General features: G+C 55.1%; 2 protein-coding genes across 26 annotated transcripts in view; one reads left to right on the forward strand and one right to left on the reverse strand.

The window, feature by feature from the left end:
* TJAP1 (tight junction associated protein 1) overlaps window positions 1-16,319 on the forward strand; it is a 28,792-nt gene extending 12,473 nt beyond the window's left edge. For 6 of the 24 annotated variants that reach the window (XM_078369226.1, XM_078369228.1, XM_078369227.1 and 3 more), the window contains 9 exons: window positions 8,282-8,379; window positions 9,306-9,483; window positions 11,148-11,176; window positions 11,898-12,059; window positions 12,378-12,444; window positions 12,685-12,714; window positions 13,481-13,588; window positions 13,706-13,789; window positions 14,517-16,319. In XM_078369226.1, the coding sequence (XP_078225352.1) occupies window positions 9,385-9,483; window positions 11,148-11,176; window positions 11,898-12,059; window positions 12,378-12,444; window positions 12,685-12,714; window positions 13,481-13,588; window positions 13,706-13,789; window positions 14,517-15,614 (1,677 nt within the window). In that variant the 5' untranslated portion in view covers window positions 8,282-8,379; window positions 9,306-9,384 and the 3' untranslated portion in view covers window positions 15,615-16,319. The remainder of the gene's footprint in view (window positions 1-8,281; window positions 8,380-9,305; window positions 9,484-11,147; window positions 11,177-11,897; window positions 12,060-12,377; window positions 12,445-12,684; window positions 12,715-13,480; window positions 13,589-13,705; window positions 13,790-14,516) is intronic. The other 18 variants (XM_054254019.2, XM_035295723.3, XM_078369233.1 and 15 more) reach the window with 5 other exon arrangements.
* A 466-nt stretch (window positions 16,320-16,785) lies between these two features.
* Window positions 16,786-20,176, reverse strand: LRRC73 (leucine rich repeat containing 73). 2 transcript variants are annotated; one of them, XM_002746575.6, is made up of 6 exons: window positions 19,348-20,176; window positions 18,591-18,751; window positions 18,118-18,240; window positions 17,648-17,748; window positions 17,277-17,499; window positions 16,786-17,129 (listed from the first exon to the last, which is right to left on the reverse strand). In XM_002746575.6, exons 1-6 carry the CDS (start codon window positions 19,617-19,619, stop codon window positions 17,059-17,061), a joined length of 951 nt encoding a protein of 316 aa, XP_002746621.1. In that variant the 5' UTR covers window positions 19,620-20,176; the 3' UTR covers window positions 16,786-17,058. The 2 variants fall into 2 exon arrangements, with proteins under 2 accessions (XP_002746621.1, XP_078225372.1); XM_078369246.1 differs by having other exon boundaries at window positions 18,591-18,830.
* Between the last annotated feature and the right edge of the window lie 824 nt (window positions 20,177-21,000).

Here is a 21,000-nt window from a genome sequence, read left to right on the forward strand (position 1 = left end):
TTCAGGTGGACTTTAGCCATGAAAACTGGGAAGGGCGCCTCAGTAGAGTCAGGGTAGGACCTGGCTTCGGATTCCACATTGAGCTTAGAAAAGATCCTGGCTTCAGATTGAGAGAGGGGTGAGTGCAGCCTGGTATCTCCCACACAATCCCTTCTCCCTCCAGGCTTGGGAAGGAGAGGTGGGTCTGGGGATCGTGAGAAAGTCCATTGCCTGTTATTTCCTTGTTTTCCACACAGGTCACTCTAGACAGACTGTAGCTCCGACCTCTGGAGGCAGTGCTGGGGAGGCTGGACAGGGGAGCTTGAAACCTGAAGGCTGTCTAAGTGGATTCTGTTGCCCTTGGGCTGGGCAGGAGACAAGAGCCTACCAGCATTGGGTGGGAGCTTGTAAATGGGAGAGGGTGGGTTATGGGTCCGGAGTGAGCAGGGTAGCACTCCCGAGCGGGATGATGGTTTCTTGGAGGTTGGTAGATTAAGAGACCAAAGTTGGTAGGGGATATCCATATTGACGAGAAATATCTTTTTTTTTTTTTTGAGATGGAGTTTTGCTTTTGTTGCCCAAGCTGGAGTACAGTGGCACGATCTCAGCTCACTGTAACCTCTGCCTTCCGGGTTCAAGTGATTCTTCTGCCTTAGCCTTCCAAGTAGCTGGGACTACAGGCATATGCCACTATACCTGGCTAATTTTGTATTTTTAGTAGAGACAGGGTTTCTCCATGTTGGTCAGGCTGGTCTTGAACTCCCGACCTCAGGTGATCTGCCCGCCTTGGTCTCTGAAAGTGCTGGGATTATAGGCATGAACCACCGCACCTGGCCCAATACGAAATATCTTGACGAAAATGTGCTATGTTTGATACATTAATATATGTACTATGTAATGTTAAGGATGTATAGTATTAATCAATATCCATGTGGAAATGCATTTTATTATACGATTAGTAATAGTGAATGTGGCCAGGTACAATGGCTCATGCCTGTAATCCCAACACTTTGGAGGCTGAGGCGGGCAGATCATGAAGTCAAAAGTTTGAGACCAGCCTGACCAACATGGTGAAACCCTGTCTCTACTAAAAATACAAAAATTAGCTGGGCATGGTGGTGCATGCCTATAATCCCAGCTGCTCAGGAGGCTGTGGTAGGAGAATTGCTTGAACCTGGGAGGTGGAGATTGCAGTGAGCCGAGATTGCGCCTCTGTACTCCAGCCTGGGTGACAGAGTGAGACTCTGACTCAAAATAATAATAGTGAATGTATGATAGTTGATTAATAAATAATACCTGTTTATATGCATGTGGATTGAGCTTATAATGTATTATTTTATATGAATGTACTATGTATAAATAAACATTTATAGTACTATATATTATTCATGGGGACTAGCAGTAATGCAGAGACATTTAGGGACCCCAAATGGGGAGTTCACAAGCTGGAGGGTTTCTTGACTTGGATCTGACCAGGAAAACAAAAGGGCCTGGAGTTGAGGCCTGGTTTAGGGCCATTTCTTCACGTTGGCCTTTCTTAGGAGAGGGCATGGGGTCTAATGTCAAATGCAGGCTATGAACTTGAGATTTCTTGCCCTCTTTTTTGGGGGGGTCAGGAGGGATTGGTTCGCCTGGCTCTTTAGCCTCTTGTTCCTGTTACGTGTTTGTCTGGATGTGAGGCCAAGTGGATAGACTTGACGTGTTTGCTCAGGTGGGAGCCAGGTGAGCTCTCACAGGTTACAAGCCCTCTTTCTGAGTCCTCAGGATTACTCTGGGGCAGAATAATTCTCACTCTTTGTCTTTCAAAACCCTGTCAATCTGTTTGGTTTAGAGTAGGCAGGAGGCCAGGTCAGGGCTTCAGGCAGCTTTTGCCAAGAGGGTGAGGTTGTACTTGCCCAGAGGGGTGGTGCATAGCTGTTGGAGGGGCAGCAGGGCTGGTCTGGGCACAGACTGACATCTTCTAGCCTCGTCATCAGCCCAGAGCAGAACCTCTGCCCGGGCCCCACCCCATGAGCTGTTGGCTGCCTGCCTGCCACGCGCCCGGGATTGCTGAGGGCTTTGCTCATGTATCTCAGGAACAGCTGCATGCCGGAAACTGGGGGCTGGTGGCAAGCAGGAGGGGTACCCTGGGGATGATGTGGGAGAGGCTGAACCCAGCTTTGGTGGGATCAGCTCACTGTGCTGAGGGACTGCTCTGCTATTCACAGGCAGTCTGGGAGAGGGGCTGTATTAATGGTGCAGGGGGTGGGAATCTTCACGGGCAATCCCCAGGACCAAGGCCAGGTCACCTGGTTCCAGGGCTGACCCTTGCAGGGTGGCCATTTGTGTTCCTTGGACATCAGTTGGAAGTAGAGACTGAATTTCAGAGGCTTGAGAAGCTGCCAGACTTGGGTGGCAGTAGTGTAGCTGACCCCCACAGGGGCACAGCTTGGCACAGGCTTGCAGAGTTCAGAGACTCCACATCTAGCACTTACAGCTCAGGAACAGTTCCTGTGGGGGAGGCCCCAGTCCCTGTGTGATCAGACATTTGTGTTTTAGTGGTTGATGAGGGGCTTTAGGAAGGGCTTGTATTTATTGTTATTATTTATTTATACCCTGCTGGGTTCCAAGGGAATTGAGGCGGCATACAACACAGCTGGTGTATTCTGAAACAGGCCAGGGTATTCCTCATTTGAAAAGTAGTGATTACTAACTTCCGTTTGATTTTGCCTAGTTGAATAATGAAGAAGAGCTTGGATGATTTTCATGGTGATGTGTCTGGTCCCTCCCTGATTCAGAAGATTGGGTTCATTGACTCCTCAAGGTCTCTTGCTTGATTGATTCATTGACAGCAGCAAGGCTTCCTAGTAGGTTCAGAAATGATCTGAACCCAGATAAACTGATGGAGACACAATTACCTAAAGTAGGTATTGGTGATGTGGGGAGTAGGGAGGTAGTTGCCCTCTAGGGCAGGGCAGTTGCTCCAGGATCAGGAGAGTTTTGGAGTGAGGTAGTAGTGCAAAACCTGGGGAACTGGAGGTGTTTGCTGAGGAAGGCTCAAGTTGGAAAAGCCAAAGAACCATATGCACTTTGGATTCTTGTCTCCCTCTCCTGGGCCAGCAGGAAGAAGGCTGGATGCTTGGAGCTCCTTTCCTCTTCTGTACCTTTGACTTTGCCTGCATCTTAGGCAGAACCCCAGAAAGGATGGCAGAAGGAACGTGGGATGGCATCCTTGGCTCTTGGGATTGAACCTTTTTGCTATTGCTTCTGTGGGTGCTTGCTGGGGACAGTAAGATAGTGTATTGGGGAGCATCAGGATTCTGAAGAGGTTTCTCTCTCATCCCACTCTGTCTACAGCAACAGCAGTCTTCCACCATGGTGGAAGCCCCTGATCAAATACATGTACCCACAAAAGGGAGCAAGTGTAAGTCCTATCTCCTGAGTGGTGCTTGGCACATTTTTTTGTCCTTTTGTTAAAGGACACTCTTAGCCAGCTTCTGGTGCAGATCATGCCTTACACCTATCTGTCTACACTCTGCTTAGCTGTTCAGAGGGTTCACAGTGCAGCTCTGCTGTGCGTGCCGAGTCCCATTTCTAATGAAAGTAGACTTTGTTCTCTGAAGGCAGCTATCCGTGCCCCATGGGCTGTATTTAATACAGGGCAGGCGGCAACAGGCGGCCGGCACTGACTGGCAAATTGCAACATGGCAATTAGGAAGCTATCACCCTTCTTTCCACCCCAGCAGATATGAAGTAGAGTCTCTCCTTTGAACTGATTTTTGAGTAAGCGGAGAATGAATGCTATGCAGAGCATGGCAGAAACTGGGGTTGGATGGGGTAGGATGAGGCAGGGGCAGGGAGGGTTGAGGAGAGCCCCTTTCCCTTCTCACTTCACCTTCATGGGATGGGAAAGGGTTGCTGCCACTCTGGGGGTCTCCCTCAACACTGCCTGCAGGTCCAGCCTGAGGAGCCCCAGGCCACGTTAGGTCAGCGAGAGGTTTTAAGCTAGGCCTCAGCCATTCTCCCAGGGCATAGCAGTTCTTACAGAACAGACGAAGCACATGATCTGGTAGTCCCACATCCCGAGTCATCTACCCCCAGTTCCTCAAGGCTCAGGTTTAGTTTGGGGTGGGGTAGGAGTGGGATTCTTTCCTGCTGATTTCTTTTTTTTTTTTTTTTGAGACAAGAGTCTCACTCTGTCACCCAGGCTGGAGTGCAGTGGCATGATCTCAGCTCACTGCAATCTCCACCTCTTGGGTTCAATTTTTGTAGAGACAGAGTTTCACAGTGTTGACCAGGCAGGTCTTGAACTCCTGATCTCAGGTGATCTGCCCGCCTTGGCCTCCCGAAGTGCTGGGATTACAGATGTGAGCCACCACACCCACTCCAGAAGACTGTGCTATAGCAGGCCTAGAGTTAGAGCCTGAGCAACGTCATTTTATGAGACAAAGATGTTTTTTCCAAAAATAAGTTGTTCTGTCCCATTCTCCTTGCAATAACTGCTGACCTTGGCTTCTGTAAACAAAACTGCCAGCTTGCTCTAAAGAACGCACACTGCCAGCTGGGCGCGGTGGCTCAAGCCTGCAATCCCAGCACTTTGGGAGGCTGAGGCGGGTGGATCACGAGGTCAAAAGATCGAGACCATCCTGGTCAACATGGTGAAACCCCGTCTCTACTAAAAATACAAAAAAAATAGCTGGGCATGGTGGTGCGTGCTTGTAATCCCAGCTACGCAGGAAGCTGAGGCAGGAGAATTGCCTGAACCCAGGAGGCAGAGGTTGCGGTGAGCCGAGATCGCGCCATTGCACTCCAGCCTGGGTAACAAGAGTGAAACTCCGTCTCAAAAAAAAAAAAAGAATGCACACCATGTAAAGCTGCTTGTCTTTTTCTTATTAGTAACTGTCTGGCCTTTGCTTATCAGTAGTTACCAAGGTAAGCTTCTGTAGAGTTGCTTGCCCTGCATCTAGGATGTGGTTTTTCAGCTTAAATGTCCTGCTCCCCCTGAGTTCGGGGCCACGGGTTGGAGAGACGAGAGTCCTCCGTGGTCGCCGGCAATAAAAACCCTGCAATTGGGCATACTTTTGTCTTGCTTGATTATTTCAATCTCGCATCCAATACTTCAAGACCATCTTATTGGTGGTGCCCTGGAGCCAGCTCAGCATGGGCCATGGACTCAGAATGGGCCATGGACCACAATGAGCCAGTGGCGGCCAAGGACAGCCTCTGGGGTCACTCGCTCATCATGGTCCGTGGCCCATTCTGATTGTCCATCTGCTCTCCTTTGGAACCTTTTCTTTCCCGCACGGGATTGGGAGTCCTCCTTGGGCTGAAACACTCCAAGGCAACTTGGGAAACCTTTGCGTGAAGGAGATGTGGCCAGGGGAGGCTACAGCTAGTAGCTGAGTCTTCCTGGAGGGACTTCTCTGATGCCATCTGCCTTACCCCTTTACCTTCTCCCAGCTTGCAGGCCGAGTGTCCTGCTGCTTCTCTCTTTACTGTCCACTGCACCTTGCATCACTATCTTCCTCCGGTCTGTCCAGACCTTTCCTGCACACCTTCCTTGCTTCCCGTCAAGGTATGTGGGCTGCCAGGCCCATTGTATTCCTGTTCATTGCTGGAACTGTGGGCCCCTCACGGGCTGGATCTGGGGCATTCAGCAGATTTCAGAAGTTGGAGCTAGGGCCTGGGTGTCCAGCACAGCCTGTGTTTATGGACACAGGGCAGGCAGTGGTCCAGATCTCCCTCACGGCCTGGTGTTGAGGAACTTCATGAGCTCCCTGGTAGATTGCCTTCCCCGTGGCCATTGCCTCTGCTTCCCTAGTTTCCTGTCCCTGTAACTCGGATGTGTGTGAGAGTAGGCTCTGATGGAGAGAATAACCTCCCATCACCACCACCCCAATCCCCAGAGAGTCTGTGTTTGCATCTACTGTCCGTCCCACTGCCAGCCACCTTCTCCGGGTGCTCCTTGCCTAGTAAGCCAGATCGCCTCTGGTCATGGAAGCCCTGGGGATAAATATGTGCTATAGGGCCAGGGAGTGGTGCTTGAGGTCAGGGTGAGGCAGGTTGAGCTATAGGATGTGTGGCAATGAGAGCCAGGGCTGCAGGGTCTGGAGTGAAGCAGCCCTCCCTGTAGTAGGATTGCTGGACACACGAGCATGTTTGCGTCCTCCCTGCAGGTGTCTTAGTACCCAGAAGATAGCATGGGCCTTGGCGGGAATAGGGACAGGGAAATAGAGAGGTGGTTGGGAATAGAGGAGGGGCACACAAAGGGGCCTGCAGAGAGAAAGGGCTTCCTCAGCCGACTGGGGAGCATGTGGGGGAAGGGAGCTGGGACCCGGCCCTCTGTAGAGAAGGGGTAAGGCAGAGACCAACTCTCAGAGCTACCCCTTGATTTTGTAGAAGCTTTTGACTGCTCACATCTCTCACTGTTCCATCTCTGGCCCTACCCTGTTTTCCAGCTGATGTACCCCATGTATTTACTGTCTTGAGTATCAGAACCCACGTATCCAGGTGGGTTTGGGACTTTTCTGGGCCTCTCCCTCAGGCCATAGGACCACCCACCCTGGGCCCCTCTGGAGGGGCAGCCCCAGGGAACCTGTGGGGAGGACTTGTTTGCTCCCTACACCCCAGGAATGTGCTGTCCTTCCAGGCCCGCCCACCTGGATTCTTGTGCAGGGAGTCAGCTGACACAGCCTGCTGCATGTGCCCTGTGGGGACACGTTCTGCCTCCTGTCAGGGGGAGGAGGTTGGCGGCTCGTGCCTCTGCTGCCACACCCCAGTTCCCCGAAGAACCCCAAGCTAGGGCCTAGGCTGTCCAGACAGAGAAGGGAGACCACTCCTGCTTCCCCACCCTCCCTGTCCCCAGGTCCTGTTAGAATGTGACAGGAGTCACTGCAGGGCCTGGAGTAAAGCAGCCGTCCCTAAGGTAGGATTGAAGTAGGATTGATTGCGCGTGTCCAGCAATCCTACTGTAGGGAGGGCTGCTTCACTCCAGGCCCTGCAGCCCTGGCTCTCGTTGCCACCATTCTTCCTGCCCCAGGCCCTGTTGGAATGTGACAGAAGTCATGGCCAGGGCATGTCCCGACAGTAGGAACACATGTTTTAGCTCGCAAGGCTTCCCTCAGTCTCCAGCTCTGTTTAGGTTGATGGGGGCGGGAACAGATTGTTTTTTCTGCTCAGAAGGCCACCTGAGGTTACTGCCTGATCATGGTGGTGGCTGCTGCCCCCGTGCTGCAACCCAGCTTATTACAGGTGGGGGCCGGGGAGGGGTGTGGGCCCATCCCTAAACTTCAGGAGCCTGGAGGGGCTCTCACTGGTCACTCAGTCCAGCCACCTCTGTGTAGATAAGCAACTGGCTTATCCAGTGAGGAAGCATGTTACACAGGGCCCCGTGGTGTCAGCACTGATCCTGGAGCCCAGGTGTCTCCAGCTCCCCAAACTGGGGTTTTGTTCACCAGTGTTTCTCAGCCTTGGCACTCTGGACCATTTCTGTCGGGAATTCTTTGTGGTGGGAGCTGTCCTGTGCGTTGTGGGATGACCAACAGCATCCTGGCTTCTACCCACTAGATGCCATTAGCACTTATTCCCTCCAGGTTTGGACAGCCACAAATGTCTCCACACAGTTGCCAGACATCCTTGGGGAAAGAGAGTGGGCGCCAGACATCCCTGGGGAAGGAGGGTGGGCGCCAGACATCCCTGGGGAAGGAGGGTGGGCGCCAGACATCGCTGGGGAAGGAGGGTGGGCAGAATTGCCTGGTTGAGAACTACTGCTCTGTGTTGCTCCCTTTTCAGATTTCTTCTCCTAGCCCTACGCCTTCTCATTGCAAAGGCTGTTGACCATCCTTGTATACCAAATAGCCTTGGGCCTCCTTCTGGAAATGCTGGGCGCTCTCTTTCCATCATTTTCTCTCTCCATCTTTCTGGATCTCTGCGAGGCTTTTTCCTGGTGTTCTCATTTGTAACCCATGTTCCCCAAATCTTAGTTGTTTCCAAACTCTGAGAGGCCTGGGAGATGAGGAGGACAGATGTGGAGGAGGGATAGAATGGAACCAGACCCATTCCAGAGTTGGACAATGTACTGAGACCATGAACATACACACAGTCTCATCTGGGCCTGTGATAGTGCTGCCATGGAGAAAGGCAGGAACCCAGTGCTTCCGGTCATCTGTTCCAGCTGCTTTCCCCTCTGGCCCCCGTTTCATGGCCCTCCTGCCCTGGTTTTCCCTGGGGCCTTCCGGGTCCCAGACTGGGCAGGCAGGCCTGTGGCACTGACAGACAGGCGGCTGACACCTGGTTTCCACTTTCTTCCCTTCTCTGGTTTCAGGAGCTGTTGGCTAAAGGAAGTGGAGGGGCCGTGGGATGCGGAGAGCCGAGGGCTAACTCCCGGACGGCGGAACAGAGAGAGCTGCCGACAAACAGACGGTATGTCCCCGATGAGGCCTGTGCCCTCAGCCTGGCTGTCTTCTGGGGCAGGTGATGGGGCAGGCAAGTGTTCTCTCTCAGTGGGGGCTGGTGAAAAGAGTGGTAGAGGCCACAGGGGTTTGGCTGTCATTGGCTGAGTCCAGAGAGCTCTCTTGGGCTTTGAGACTCCCACTGAGGATCCTGGATTGGATCCCCTAACTCATATTTTTTGGTTATGATTTTTTATTTTTAGCTAACATTTATTCAACATATTCTAGGTGTTTTACATCATCTTTACAACAACCCCATGAAGTTGGTGCTATTCTTAGCTGGGTGCAGTAGCTCACACCTATAATCCCAGCACTTTGGATGGCCAAGACAGGAGTTGCTTGAACTTGGGAGTTTGAGCCTGGGCAACAAAGAGAGACCCTGTCTCTACAAAAAATAGCCAGGTGCAGTGGCACATGCTTGTGGTCCGAGCTACACAGAAGGCTGAGGCAGGAGGATTGCTTGAGCCCAGGAGATCGAGGCTACAGTGAGCCAAGATTGCGCCACTGCACTCCAGCCTGGGCAACAGGGCAAGACCCTGTCTGAAAAAAAATAAAAGAAAAACAAAAAGAAATTGGTGCTGTTTTATTGCTAGAGTTAAGAAAACTAATGCAGAGAGAGCAGTTTTACCTTCTGAGGTCTTCAAAGCCCACAAAGGAGTGACGAGGAGAGTGGTGGGCTGCTTTTCAGGCTTCCTGCCCCACTCTTAGAACCTAGGTGCCCTGGCCCTAGGCCCTGCCTTACCCACCCATCTGTTCCCTCCAGCACTCCTTTGACCTGTGGGGACTGACACGCTTAAATCCAGCCCTTCTAGTGATTCCAGTAATGGCCCAGGTCTGTCTGCCTGTGTGGTGGCTTCAACCTATGTCCACTTTCATCATCTTTTGTTTTTTTCTCAGTCCAGAGTCCTCCTGGCCACATCTCTGAGCCTCCCTCCTTGCTCCCCGTTAGCAGCTGGAGGAGCCGTCCCACCCCAGAATGACCAGTGCCGCCCCTGCTAAGAAACCCTACCGTAAGGCACCGCCGGAGCATCGGGAGCTGCGACTAGAAATTCCTGGATCCCGGCTTGAGCAGGAGGTCAGCAAGACTGGTACCCTAGCCTGACTGGCAGAGGCAAGGCCCCTGAGGCTGTGTGTATAGCTGACTTCTACCTGAGCTTCTGGTCCCGAGTTGGGGTGAGAGTGGGCCTTGCTGTTGCAGGCCTGAGGTCTCCTAGCCACAGTAGTGCAGGTGGTGGCAATGTAGGCTCATGGGAGACTGTGAGTATATGTCCACATGTCAGGGAACCCCTGAGTCTTTGTAGCTTAGCAGAAATGATCTCATACGGTATTCTCCCTGCAAGAGGCAGCCCAGCAGACTGAGGGGTCCTAACCCGCTGGTGGCTGGGACTCTGGTCCTTCATAGTGGAGAAGAGCCTTCAACCTGTGGCCCCTTTGGGGAATATCAGGAGGCAGTGCTACCATCACTTTCCACCAGTGCAGCTGCTCTTCATTGTCCCCAGCACGTCCGGCTCTTCCTCTAGCTTTGCTTTGTTTGGCTGACATTTGTTGAATACGCACTCCCTGCCAGGAACTGTTAGGTCCGGGCCCTGCTCTTCGGAGGCATATAGTCAGCTGCAAAACATTGGCTCTCCTCCCCCATTAACCTCACTCACAGGAGGAAACAAGGGCCACAGTGCTTTACTGCCCTTGCAGCATGTCTCCACCTGGTCGCAGTGCATGGAGCACATTTAAAGAACGGGAGACACAGCAGCTGCTGAGCATCAGGCAGACTGTAACCTGCTTTAGTCAAATTCAAGGTAGAAAAGCCATGACTTGTTCATTTCAGTTCAGGGAACATTAAATTAAGATGCCAGCTATTATGCTAGGCGCTGCTCAGCGAGCATTACCTCAGTTTTGTAAGTAAGGGAACTAAGGCTCAGTGAGGTGAAGGTTGTATAACCAGTATGCAGTAGAATCGGCCCAAATCCAGTTGTCAAAGTCAGTGGAAAAAGGAGGCCACCTACCTCCATTTTTCTGCCTGAGACTGTACTTCTGAAGCAGTCAGCTTCATGTAGAATAGGCCCCTTGATGTTTCCCTCTCACCGTAACATGGGCCTGCTCTGCTTTGTAGTTGTCTGAACTTGACTCTTGAGCCATGACCGTCATAGGGGTTTGAGGAAGATGGGGCAGGAGGTTAAAAGCCAGACAAGACCCCCCTTCCTCCCCTCAGTCGGGATTAGCCCTCTTCTCCCATGCATTTTTTCCTCCTGAGCCTCTGTAAGGTCCTCATTCTGCCTTTGTTTTCCTCCCATGGCTGAGGGCTTGGCCAGAGCTCAGAACTCTTGTGTATAGTTCAGCCTGACTTCACTTTTCTGGAAGGTCTCTGCCATGCCTGTGTGGAAACAGGAGACAGCGCCCACCAGGAGCTGAGTGAACAGCTGAGAGGCTGTCTCTGCCCCTGGGGAGAGGTAGCTTGGGTGCCAGGACTTATTTGAAAATGGCTTTAGGATGAGGGGTGAAGGTTGGAAGAGGTTCTTGAATCTTCTGGTTGGCATGGGAGAGGGTAATCAAGGCTTGTCCCAGCATTACTGAATTGCTACCATCAGTAGAGAGCCCCATAGCCCTCTTCTGCTGTGAGTCTTTGGGCTTCACACCTGAGCCTTTTCATGGCTGTTTGGAGGGTGAGGCAGCCAGGGGGCCAGTGGTCCAGAGCTGAGCCTCATGTCTCTCTCTCTCTCTTTTTTTTCTTTTTTTGCCTAGGAATCCCTGACTGACGCAGAAAGGATGAAGTGAGTATCCGCTGCCCAAGATACTGCTCTGCGTCATCTCTGTCCCTCTTAGCTCCAGGCTAGACTATTGGTACAGTTGGACTTTTCCTTGGATTAGGCAGAAGTAAAGGTTGGGATGGGTCGTTTTAGGGACTTTGGGAGGAGTTTTGATGTTGTGGATATTTTTTCTGGAAAATGGGATTTTATTATTCCATGGGCTTTGAGAGAGCCTAGAATCAGGAGGTGAATGGCTCTGAGGGGGCTGCTCTTCTTGCTAAGGAGCCCTTCCACAGCTGCTGACTCCTGTACCAGCTGCTACCCTGCAGCCCTTAGCCACATGAGGCTTCTGGAGAGGAGGGCAGTGCTGGGCTGGATTTCCCAGAGATGAATAATGGAGAAGCCTGATTGTGCAGTGGGGAAACTGGAGCTGGCGGCCTGGTGGCCAGCTGACATGGGCTGTAACCAGAGAAAGGCTGGGTGCCATATCCGTCTTTTCATTCTCAATAGTGAAGGGAGGCTGGACTGTCCCCTACCATCCCCTTTCCTTCCCCAACCCTCCAACCCAGGCTGTGTTCCCCGGGCCAGCAGGCCTATAGAATATGCTGTCCTAGACTCAGGCTGAGACTCCAGGAGTTTCCCTGCCCCTGGTTGCCTGTCCTCATGTCATCCCTTCCTTCCTGAGCCCAGGCTGGATCTTGAGGGCAGGCCCTTCTATCTCTGATACCCCTCTGCCCTTGACCAGGCTCTTGCAGCAGGAAAATGAAGAGCTTCGCCGGCGCCTGGCCTCGGCCACTAGGCGCACTGAGGCCCTGGAACGTGAGCTGGAAATCGGGCAGGACTGCCTGGAGCTGGAGCTGGGCCAGAGCCGCGAAGAGCTGGACAAGTTTAAGGATAAGTTCCGCAGGTGTGGGAATGAGAAAGCCAGACACACACACACACACACACACACACACACACACGTTCAAGGGTAAGTTCCGCAAGTGTGGGAATGAGAGGCCAGACACACACACACACACACACACACACACACACACACACCCCACGCATCCACCCACCCTTCATAGGAGGTTAGGAGATGGAAGATGCCTCAGAGATCATCTGATTCTGATTAGAAATTCTTGAGGGAGAATGACACATTCAAGATCCCCTATCAGGGTTACTGAACAGGGCCTGAAGGATGGGATCTTGACCCAGGGATGTGCCTTGTATTATCCCTTTTCAGGCTGCAGAACAGCTACACAGCTTCCCAGCGGACCAACCAGGAGTTGGAGGACAAGCTGCACACACTGGTAATCCGTCCAGGAGGGCAGCTTGGTGGGCACTGTGCTCACAGCATAGCAGGAGGCCAGGAATGGCCAGGGGAATGCCACTCTGCCCTGGGGCTCGGCGGTGGGGGAGATGGTGGGATGGGGCAGTGGTCGGGGGACCGCAGTGTGCTCTGCAAGTCAAGACTGTCTTAATGCTCACACTGTTTCTCTTCTTTCCTCGTCTTCCCCTTCATGCTGCCACCGTTGCTGCCGCACTCTCAGGCCTCTCTTAGCCACAGCTGGATTTTTGCAGTTGCGTCTGAGTTTGTGTGTCTTTTCCCTTGCCCTGGCCTCTTCAGCTGAGATCTAGAATTGTGGACCCTGGCTGTTACCCTCTGCCCCTTGAGTACACCCGCTCCTTTCTCTTCCTTGTGGCCCATTTAGTAGTCAGTGCCTCCCTTCCAGGAGAGAGCTGGGGAGCCTAGCCTGCTCTACCCTTGGCTCTGGCAGAGGTACTGATTGATGTCTCCACTGAACACCCAAAGCTGCTTGGCTGCAGTGGCAGCAAGCCCAGGCTGTGGGTGGGGAGGGGAGGCTGCAGATCCAGTCCCTGGGCTGGAGATCAGAAGGCTACTTTTGAGCCTGCAGCTTGCTCCCTGCTCAACGAGGTACCCCTGGCTGCCACCAAGCCCTGTTCCCTCTTCCCTCTCCTAGCCTGATACTGCAAACAGCTGCACATGTAGGAGGCTTCAGCCCCCTGGTTTGCAGTTACTGCCTTTGAGGTACCAGCTGCCTTCCCTGGTGCCTAGAGCCTTTGGAACCTCAGGGGATGGACAGCTCTTTATACTGCCTGTGTCCTGGACCCAGGTGGCAGGAGGTCATGCTAAAAAAGCCCCCACCTCACAGCCAGTCCAGAGAGCGGGAGAGATGCCCAGTCTCCTTCTGTCTGTCCATCATTTGTCTCTGTTCTGTCTGCCTTGGCTGCCCTAGCACCTGTGTTTCCAGGATGGGAGGAGGTAGAGGGAGAGGAAGGGCTGGCTGGGGTTTGGGCTGGGTTAACCATAAGTCTGTGCCTCAGATCAAGAAGGCTGAGATGGATAGGAAGACGTTGGACTGGGAGATCGTGGAGCTGACCAACAAGCTGCTGGATGCCAAGAACACCATCAACAAGCTGGAAGAGCTCAATGTATGTGTGCTTCACTGCTTAGGCCTTCCCCACCTGGGGCTCGCTTTGTCCTGGGCCGGCCCTGCTCCCTTGGGAAGGGCTGGGCTGGGCTGGGCTCTGAAGCAGCTCTGTCTATAGGAGCGGTACCGGCTGGACTGCAACCTGGCTGTGCAGCTTCTCAAGTGCAACAAGTCCCATTTCCGAAACCACAAGTTCGCCGATGTGAGTAGAACACACCCATTCCCTGCCCACATAGACCATTCTGGCCACTGTAGGACTCCTCTAACCACAGTTTCTGCACCTCTATCCTCCTGTTTTTAACTCCTCTTTCCACTTTGCCCTCCTCTTGCCTCCATGTCACCTCTCAAGCCAGTCAACTCTGCCCCTGGTTGGTGTCCTGTATACTGTCGAGGGCCCATCACTAGTTCTGGGGGGCCTGCCCTGTTGGTTTCTGTAACAGAGACAGAGAGAGAGGATCCCAGGCAGGAAGGAGAGAGTGGTCAGAGCTATCTGCCCAAAAAGTACTTAGGATTAGGCCCATCTGATTGTGTTACCTCAAGGGGTAAATGACCCCAGAGCTTCAAGCCCAAGGTTGATTGGCCTGCAGAGGTAGAGGGATTTCTAAGGCCACTGGTCTATACAGATTGTCCAAACTTAAGTATGGTTTGGACAGAAGCTGGGAGACAGAAGTTTGAGAACATTCAGGCATCGGCAGCAGATCTGGGCTTAAATGCTGGCCATTAACCAAAAACTTCAAGTTATCATCTCTGTGCTGGGCCTGTGTGTCTGTGAAGTGAGGGTATACACACTGGCATGCTGTAAGAACAGGAGGTAACAGAGTGCTGAGCACACAGAGGTACTTAAACGTGGGAGCCATTACTTTCGCCATGAGTCAAGTTGTCTTTGGCTGTGATCACTGATGTCTCTCTTTCCTGGTCTTTTACCTCAGCTGCCCTGTGAGCTACAGGACATGGTTCGGAAACACCTCCATAGTGCTCAGGAGGCCGCCAGCCCAGGTTCTGCCCCCAGCTTAGCCCCAGGGGCTGTGGTGCCTACCTCGGTCATTGCCCGAGTGTTAGAGAAGCCAGAGTCTCTGCTGCTGAATTCAGCCCAGTCAGGCAGTGCTGGGCGCCCCTTGGCTGAGGATGTCTTTGTGCATGTGGACATGAGTGAGGGCGTCCCAGGTGATCCAGCCAGTTCCCCAGCTCCCGGCAGCCCCACCCCCCAACCCAATGGAGAGTGCTACTCTCTGAGTACTGCTGGGGGCTCCCCGGAGGAAGAGCTGCCCCTGCCAGCCTTTGAGAAGCTGAGCCCCTACCCAACCCCGTCTCCACCACACCCACTGTATCCTGGCCGCAGGGTAATAGAGTTCTCTGAGGATAAGGTTCGGATCCCCCGCAATAGCCCCCTGCCCAACTGCACTTATGCTACCCGCCAGGCCATTTCGCTGAGCCTGGTGGAGGAGGGGAGTGAGCGGGGCCGCCCTAGCCCAGTACTCAGCACCCCTGCCTCAGCCCAGGCCTCACCCCACCACCAGCCCAGCCCAGCGCCCCCAACACTCAGTGCCCCAGCCAGCTCTGCCAGCTCTGAAGAGGACCTGCTGGCCAGCTGGCAGCGGGCATTTGTGGACCGTACTCCGCCACCTGCTGCTGTGGCCCAGCGCACAGCCTTTGGACGTGATGCCCTCCCTGAGCTGCAGCGCCATTTTGCCCATAGCCCTGCTGACAGGGATGAGGTGGTCCAGGCACCTTCTCCCCAACCTGAAGAGAAGGAGCTTTTGCTATGCACAGAACCTGACTCTGGCTTTCCAAGGGAGGAGGAAGAAGAGCTGAACCTGCCCATCAGCCTTGAGGAAGAGCGCCAGAGTCTGCTGCCCATTAACAGTGGCACAGAGGAGGGGCCTGGCACTTCCCACACTGAGGGCAGGGCCTGGCCACTCCCCAGCTCCAGCCGCCCCCAGCGCAGCCCCAAGAGGATGGGGGTCCACCACCTGCACCGCAAGGACAGCCTGACCCAGGCCCAGGAGCAGGGCAACCTACTCAACTAGGCCCCTGCCGGCCTTCCTGCCATTGCTGCACTGGGACTGCAAGGAGGCCCCACACCTTTGCAGCTCAGGGTCCCCAGTCCAAGCCCTTGACCGTGTCCCTATCCAGACCTGCACAGCTGCTTCCTGTGTGGGTGGGGTTGGCCGTGGGCCACATCAGGCCTGTCAGCTGCGTTGACTGACCACAGCAGCTGGCCTCATGGTTTTCCCCTTTTCTTAGAATATTTATTCTCCAGAGGTGATGTGCAGTTAGGTCTCAACACCTTTTCTCCAATCGGCCCAACCCAGCCCAGACTGGTCTGTTGTGGGGAGCTGAGGAGTTTATCAGTATTCATCTTCCAACCTCCTGTCATAGTCAGAAGCTTTGTTTTTTTTTTTTTTTTTTTTTTTTGCGGGGGATGTTGTTGGAGTTACTAACCTCATTTCTGTCTCCTACCTGTTTCCTTTCCCCCAATCCTCCGCATGAGCTGTTGCCCTCAGGGGGCCTGGCACAGCTGGCCTCGGGGATGAGGGAGAGGACTGACTCAGGGCTCCCCTCAGCTGTTTCCTCTCTCCCTCTGGAAGGGAGGGTGGGGTTCAGGGGCCTCAAGCTGGGCTCTGGGTGAGGCCTGACCCCCTCCCCAGCCTTGGCTCTAGACTGTTACTCCCAGCTTTGGGAAATTTTCACATTGATGACTATTTTAAAATCAAATAAAACTATTTTACTGGTATGGCCGAACCTGTCTTAATGACCTTCCCTCTCCCACCCATCTCCCTATTTGTGAGTATTCCCAGTTCTTTTTTTTTAGGAAGATGGCCACTACTTAAAAAGAGGGCTAGAGTAGTCCCAGGGCTTGTCTCATCCTACTCTGCTATTGACTCCCCCTTGCCCCACTCTGCCTAGGGTTTCCCTGGGCACAGAGCATCAGGGAGAGGGGGCACCTTCAGTAACCTTAGCAGGGTTCCTGAATCATCCCTTGGAGGCAGGAACCAGATCTTTATGGGGCTTGTGTAAGGTGTTGCCCCAGAAGCCAGGGTACTAGGCTTCGGGCCAGGCCTGTTTTGAGAGATTCTGGACCCGTTCACGCAGCCTGGAGCTTGGGCTGTGGGATGCTACTGCTCCCTAGTGGTGCTTAGTGGTAGTTCCAGCTCCTCCCCTACTGCCGGCCCCCAGTGACTACAGGCACACGCCAGGTTGTGGAGTTCATAAAATCTTTTCCGAGCCAGCGGGTTGCAGTCAGAGCTGCCAAATTCAAAGGTATTGCCCTGGGTTTAAGTGCCCCCCCAAGGCTGTTGCTCAGTCACAGCTTCCAGAGCTTCCTTCCCACCACACTGCCAGGAGCTGCCAGAGCCCTGTGCAGCCCCTGACCCCAGTTCCCTCCCAAGCCCCAGGGCCTGACCCTGATATCTAGGGCAAGGTGTTCGGGACATAGACAAGCAAAATGGTGTGCAGAAGCCCAGTGGAGAGTCACATCTCGGTCTCAGCCAACAGACTGTCCCCTAGTCCTGACGTCATTAGCACCATCTGAGAGCTGGGATCTGTAGAAGGGCAGACGGGTGTTCAGACCACCATTCCTTCCACCGTTGGGGACCACAAATAAGTGAGAGCCAAAGTTCTCCACACCCACTCTCCCTTGTCCCGAGCCTCTTCCAGACCTGGCTCTGATCAACCCTCTGGGTTCTTACCGCTGGGGCACATCCAGGAGCTGCTGCCCCTCTGGTGGGCAGCAGGCTCCCGCCCTCTCTCCCACTCCTGGATGTTGCCAGCCCCTCCTGCCACTTCCTCCTCCTCCTCTCCCTCAGAGAGGAGGTCACAGATCTGTTGCTGCAGCTCTGGGCTAATGCTGTTCTCAGCCAACACCAGGCTCCGTAAAGCTGTGGGGTAATTTTCTACCATGTCCAGCAGGGTCTGAGGTGGAGAAGAATATGGAAAAGGATGAATGTAGTTAAGGCAGGTCCTCAGACCCCAACCTGCCACCCCTTAGGTATGTCAGCAGACAACGTAGGCTAACCCCCACCCCATCCCCTGGCTGTTTCCAAACATGATTACTTCCCACCTGAGCTGACTGGTTGGTGAGCCCTGTGCCCTCCAAGTCTAGGACCTCTAGGGTACGGCTGGAGGCCACAGCTACAGCCAGCATTCCTGCCACATGGTCACCTGGGGAGACAACACACATGCACACGTTCACATCATTCACACACATGCCTGCTAATCCTTACAGATAGCTTCCCCATTGCCTTAACAACTTTAGATAGTAACCCCTGGCCAGGAAACACAGACAATTGGTGGTCAGGAAGGGATCATTGTGATTGGTGAGCATGAAGCAAGTTAGGGCTCGGGTGGTGACTGATGCTTTGATCTAATTGTTGGTCACCTGGTCCTCCACATAGCTACCTCCTTGATTCCTGGAGGTTCTCCTGCCTCTTCCCTCTCCCAGTGTAGGGGTTACCATACCAACTGATGGCCCCAGGCTCTTGGATAGGGCATGAGGCAGTGAGAACCTAAGGGGATGTTCTTGAGCCTCACCCAGCGGGTTGTAATCCAGATTGAGGACGCGGACTTGGGAGCTGTGGGCCACGGCAATGGCGAGGCGGCTCCAGCCCTTAGGGGTGATGCCAGGGTTGGCACTCAGCGTTAGCTCCTTCAAGCCTGGGCAGCATCATAGCAAGAAACCAGAATAGGGAGAGTTAAGCCCTCCTCCAACCCTTCCCTACCCTCCCTGTGTCCCGGTGTCCTAGTGGCTGGGCACCACCTCACCCCCGCCCCCCCCATAGCGTTCCAGAGCATTAAGGAGACCGATGCCTCCCCTGCCTGCCCCAGCCTGCCTGGATTCCTGAGTTTCCATGCCACCCCTAGTCCTGCGCCTTCCTGAGAGGGTTAGAAAGACGTTCTCACCCACATCGTCAGAGCTCTGGGCTCTGGGCCACACCCCCTTCCCTCTGCATTTCGATGTTCATTGCTGCCACACTAGCCCAAGCCCTGAGCAGGGCCCTGCTCACCAGATTTGGCCCCGTCTGGGGGCAGGAGGCCACAGATGAGGTTGATGGCTTCATCACCCAGCATGCAGTCCCCCAGGTCCAGAGCCACGAGGGCAGGGTGAAGGGCCAGGGCTGGGTTCAGCAAGGCCAGCCCTGCATCTGTCAGGGGGCTTCCATGCAGGCTGGAGGGGAGTGAGAGCGGGATTACTGCAGGCTTCAGTCCTATCTACATGGGGAAGGGCACTTTCACTTCTGTCAGCCCTAGGGATGGGGAGGGCACACAGTCACAGCACTCGAGAGGCCCAGAAAAGGAGAAGGAAAGTTCTAGATTCTCAGGAAATATAAGTAAAAGGAGAATTCAGTTTGGTTTTCTGGGGCAGGGACTGGGATCCAGGATATTGCACAGGGAGAGGCAGAGAAGGGGTGGGTGGGTGGAGGACTGGAATTCTGCAGTGGGCAGGGCTCTCGTCCCCATGGGGGGATTCCCTCTTGGGAACCTAAGAGCTGCCCCAGAGAAGTAAATGCAGGTGATTAGGTGGGGAGGTATGGCCCCTACCCAATGTCAGGAAAGGGTGGGTATCCCAACTTGGGTGGGGTCGCGCTTAAAAATTCCAAGCGTGTGCTTGGAGGGTGTTTTGAAGGGCCGAGGCACGGTGTGTGTGCATAAGGTATGTGAAGGTAGGATGGTACTGGAAGGAGTGTGGAGAAACAGGAGGTGGCAGGGGAGTGCATGGAGGGATGCAGTGCCCGGGACCCCCTTGCGAGGGGGCGCACTCACAAGAGGGACTGGATGGAGCGGTTGGTCCGCAGAGCCTCAGCCAGTTGCTTGATGCGACTGGGGCTAGACACGACGCCCAGGTTAAGGTTGAGCTGCGCCAAGGACGTGGCCCCGGCCAGGGCCCGGCAGATGCGGCCGAAGTCGCGGTCGCAGAGGCGGCAGCCGCGCAGTGATAGCAGGCGCACGGCGTTGTCGCGCAGGCCGCGGCAGATGTCCCGCACCTCGGCTCCGGACAGCGGCTCCCCGGAAATCTGAATGGAGCTGGGCAGCATCGTGCCCTCAGCTGGGCCTCTGGGGCCGGCGCCGGAGCGGAGGTTGGCGGGGTCGCGGGCGGGGCCGGGAATAGGGCCGGGGTCAGGGTCCCGGCCGGGGTCGCGGGCGGAGCGGGACTCGGGGCGGAGGCAGAGGCGGTGGCGGAGGCGGAGGCTGCGGCGGGGGCGGAGAAGAGCGATCGGGACGGAGCCGGAGCCGGCCCGAGGTGCGGAGGCGTCCAGGGCGCTGGTCCGGCTGAGGTGGGGCGGTACTGGGGCGGGGGCGGCCCGAACGGTCAGTGTCAGGGCGTTGGGCTGGGCGCGTTTCGGGGGCTGGGCAGGCGTTGCTCGGCGCTTGTCCTTGTCCCTCGCGGTCGTGGCGGCAGCGGCTCAGGGCCTTCGGCTTACCGATCCTGGCTGGGAGGCCGTACCCTCTCCCTCCCTCTCTGCCGCCCGGCTCCCCCGACCACCCCGTGGGCCTGGCCGCACGGCTGGCTGAGAGAGCCCGAGGCGGGCGGCGGGCGGCAGCTCCGGCTCCGGCTCCAGCGGGCGAGCGGGCGGCGGGTTTCCATGGCAACGGCCGCGTCACCGCCGCTCGCCCCGCCCCCTGCCCGGCCACGGCCACGGCCACGGCCACGCCGGCCCACGAGGTTCGCGCACAAGGGGCGGTTCGGGGCAGGGAGCTGGGAGTGATAGGTCGCTCTTGCCTTGGGAGTGGGGTCAGCCAGCTGGCAGAAGGAAGGCGACAGGGCTGAGGCCTAGGACTTACAGGGTGGGGCATACTGGCGGGGAGCGGAATGAAGGCACGCCACGTGGAGATGGCGTTGGACAGTTACCGCTTTTTCTGCCTATTCTCCAGTCCTTCCGGTTCCTAAGGTCCAAACCCTCGCCACGATCCAGGACACTGTTCCCTTCTATTTGGAAGGCCCCAGGGCACTTTCATACGCACCTCGCCCCGCCCTCGCCCCCGTGACGCGAGGCGCAGCGTGAGTGGGGATCCCGGCCCACGGGGACTTCCCCGCTTGCTCCTCGCCAAAATGGCTGCCTCGCCAGGGCGGCCCCAGGGACCACGGCTGGGCACAGACAGCCGGAGTTGCTGGGGACAAGAGAACCCCAGAGGGTCCCTAGGGCAGGGGAGCCTCAGATAGATGCAACGTCCTGGTGCCACTCCTCCAGGTGCGCAGAGCACTGTTGACGTCTGAGGGTGTGTCCATGCCGGGAGACTGGGGCAGCCAATACAAAGGAGGGGCCGGGGCCAGGGCCCTGGAGCAGTGGTGAGGACGTGAAGGCGGCTAGGCCACCGGCACGGTACAGGCAACGCCGTCACAACTTTGTCCACTGGCCAGGGTGATGGGGACCTCGCTTGTGTAACACAAGACAAATGAAGGGCACCTCTGTTAGT

This window comes from Callithrix jacchus, chromosome 4 (genome assembly GCF_049354715.1).
Source record: "Callithrix jacchus isolate 240 chromosome 4, calJac240_pri, whole genome shotgun sequence".
NCBI lineage: Eukaryota > Metazoa > Chordata > Mammalia > Primates > Cebidae > Callithrix > Callithrix jacchus.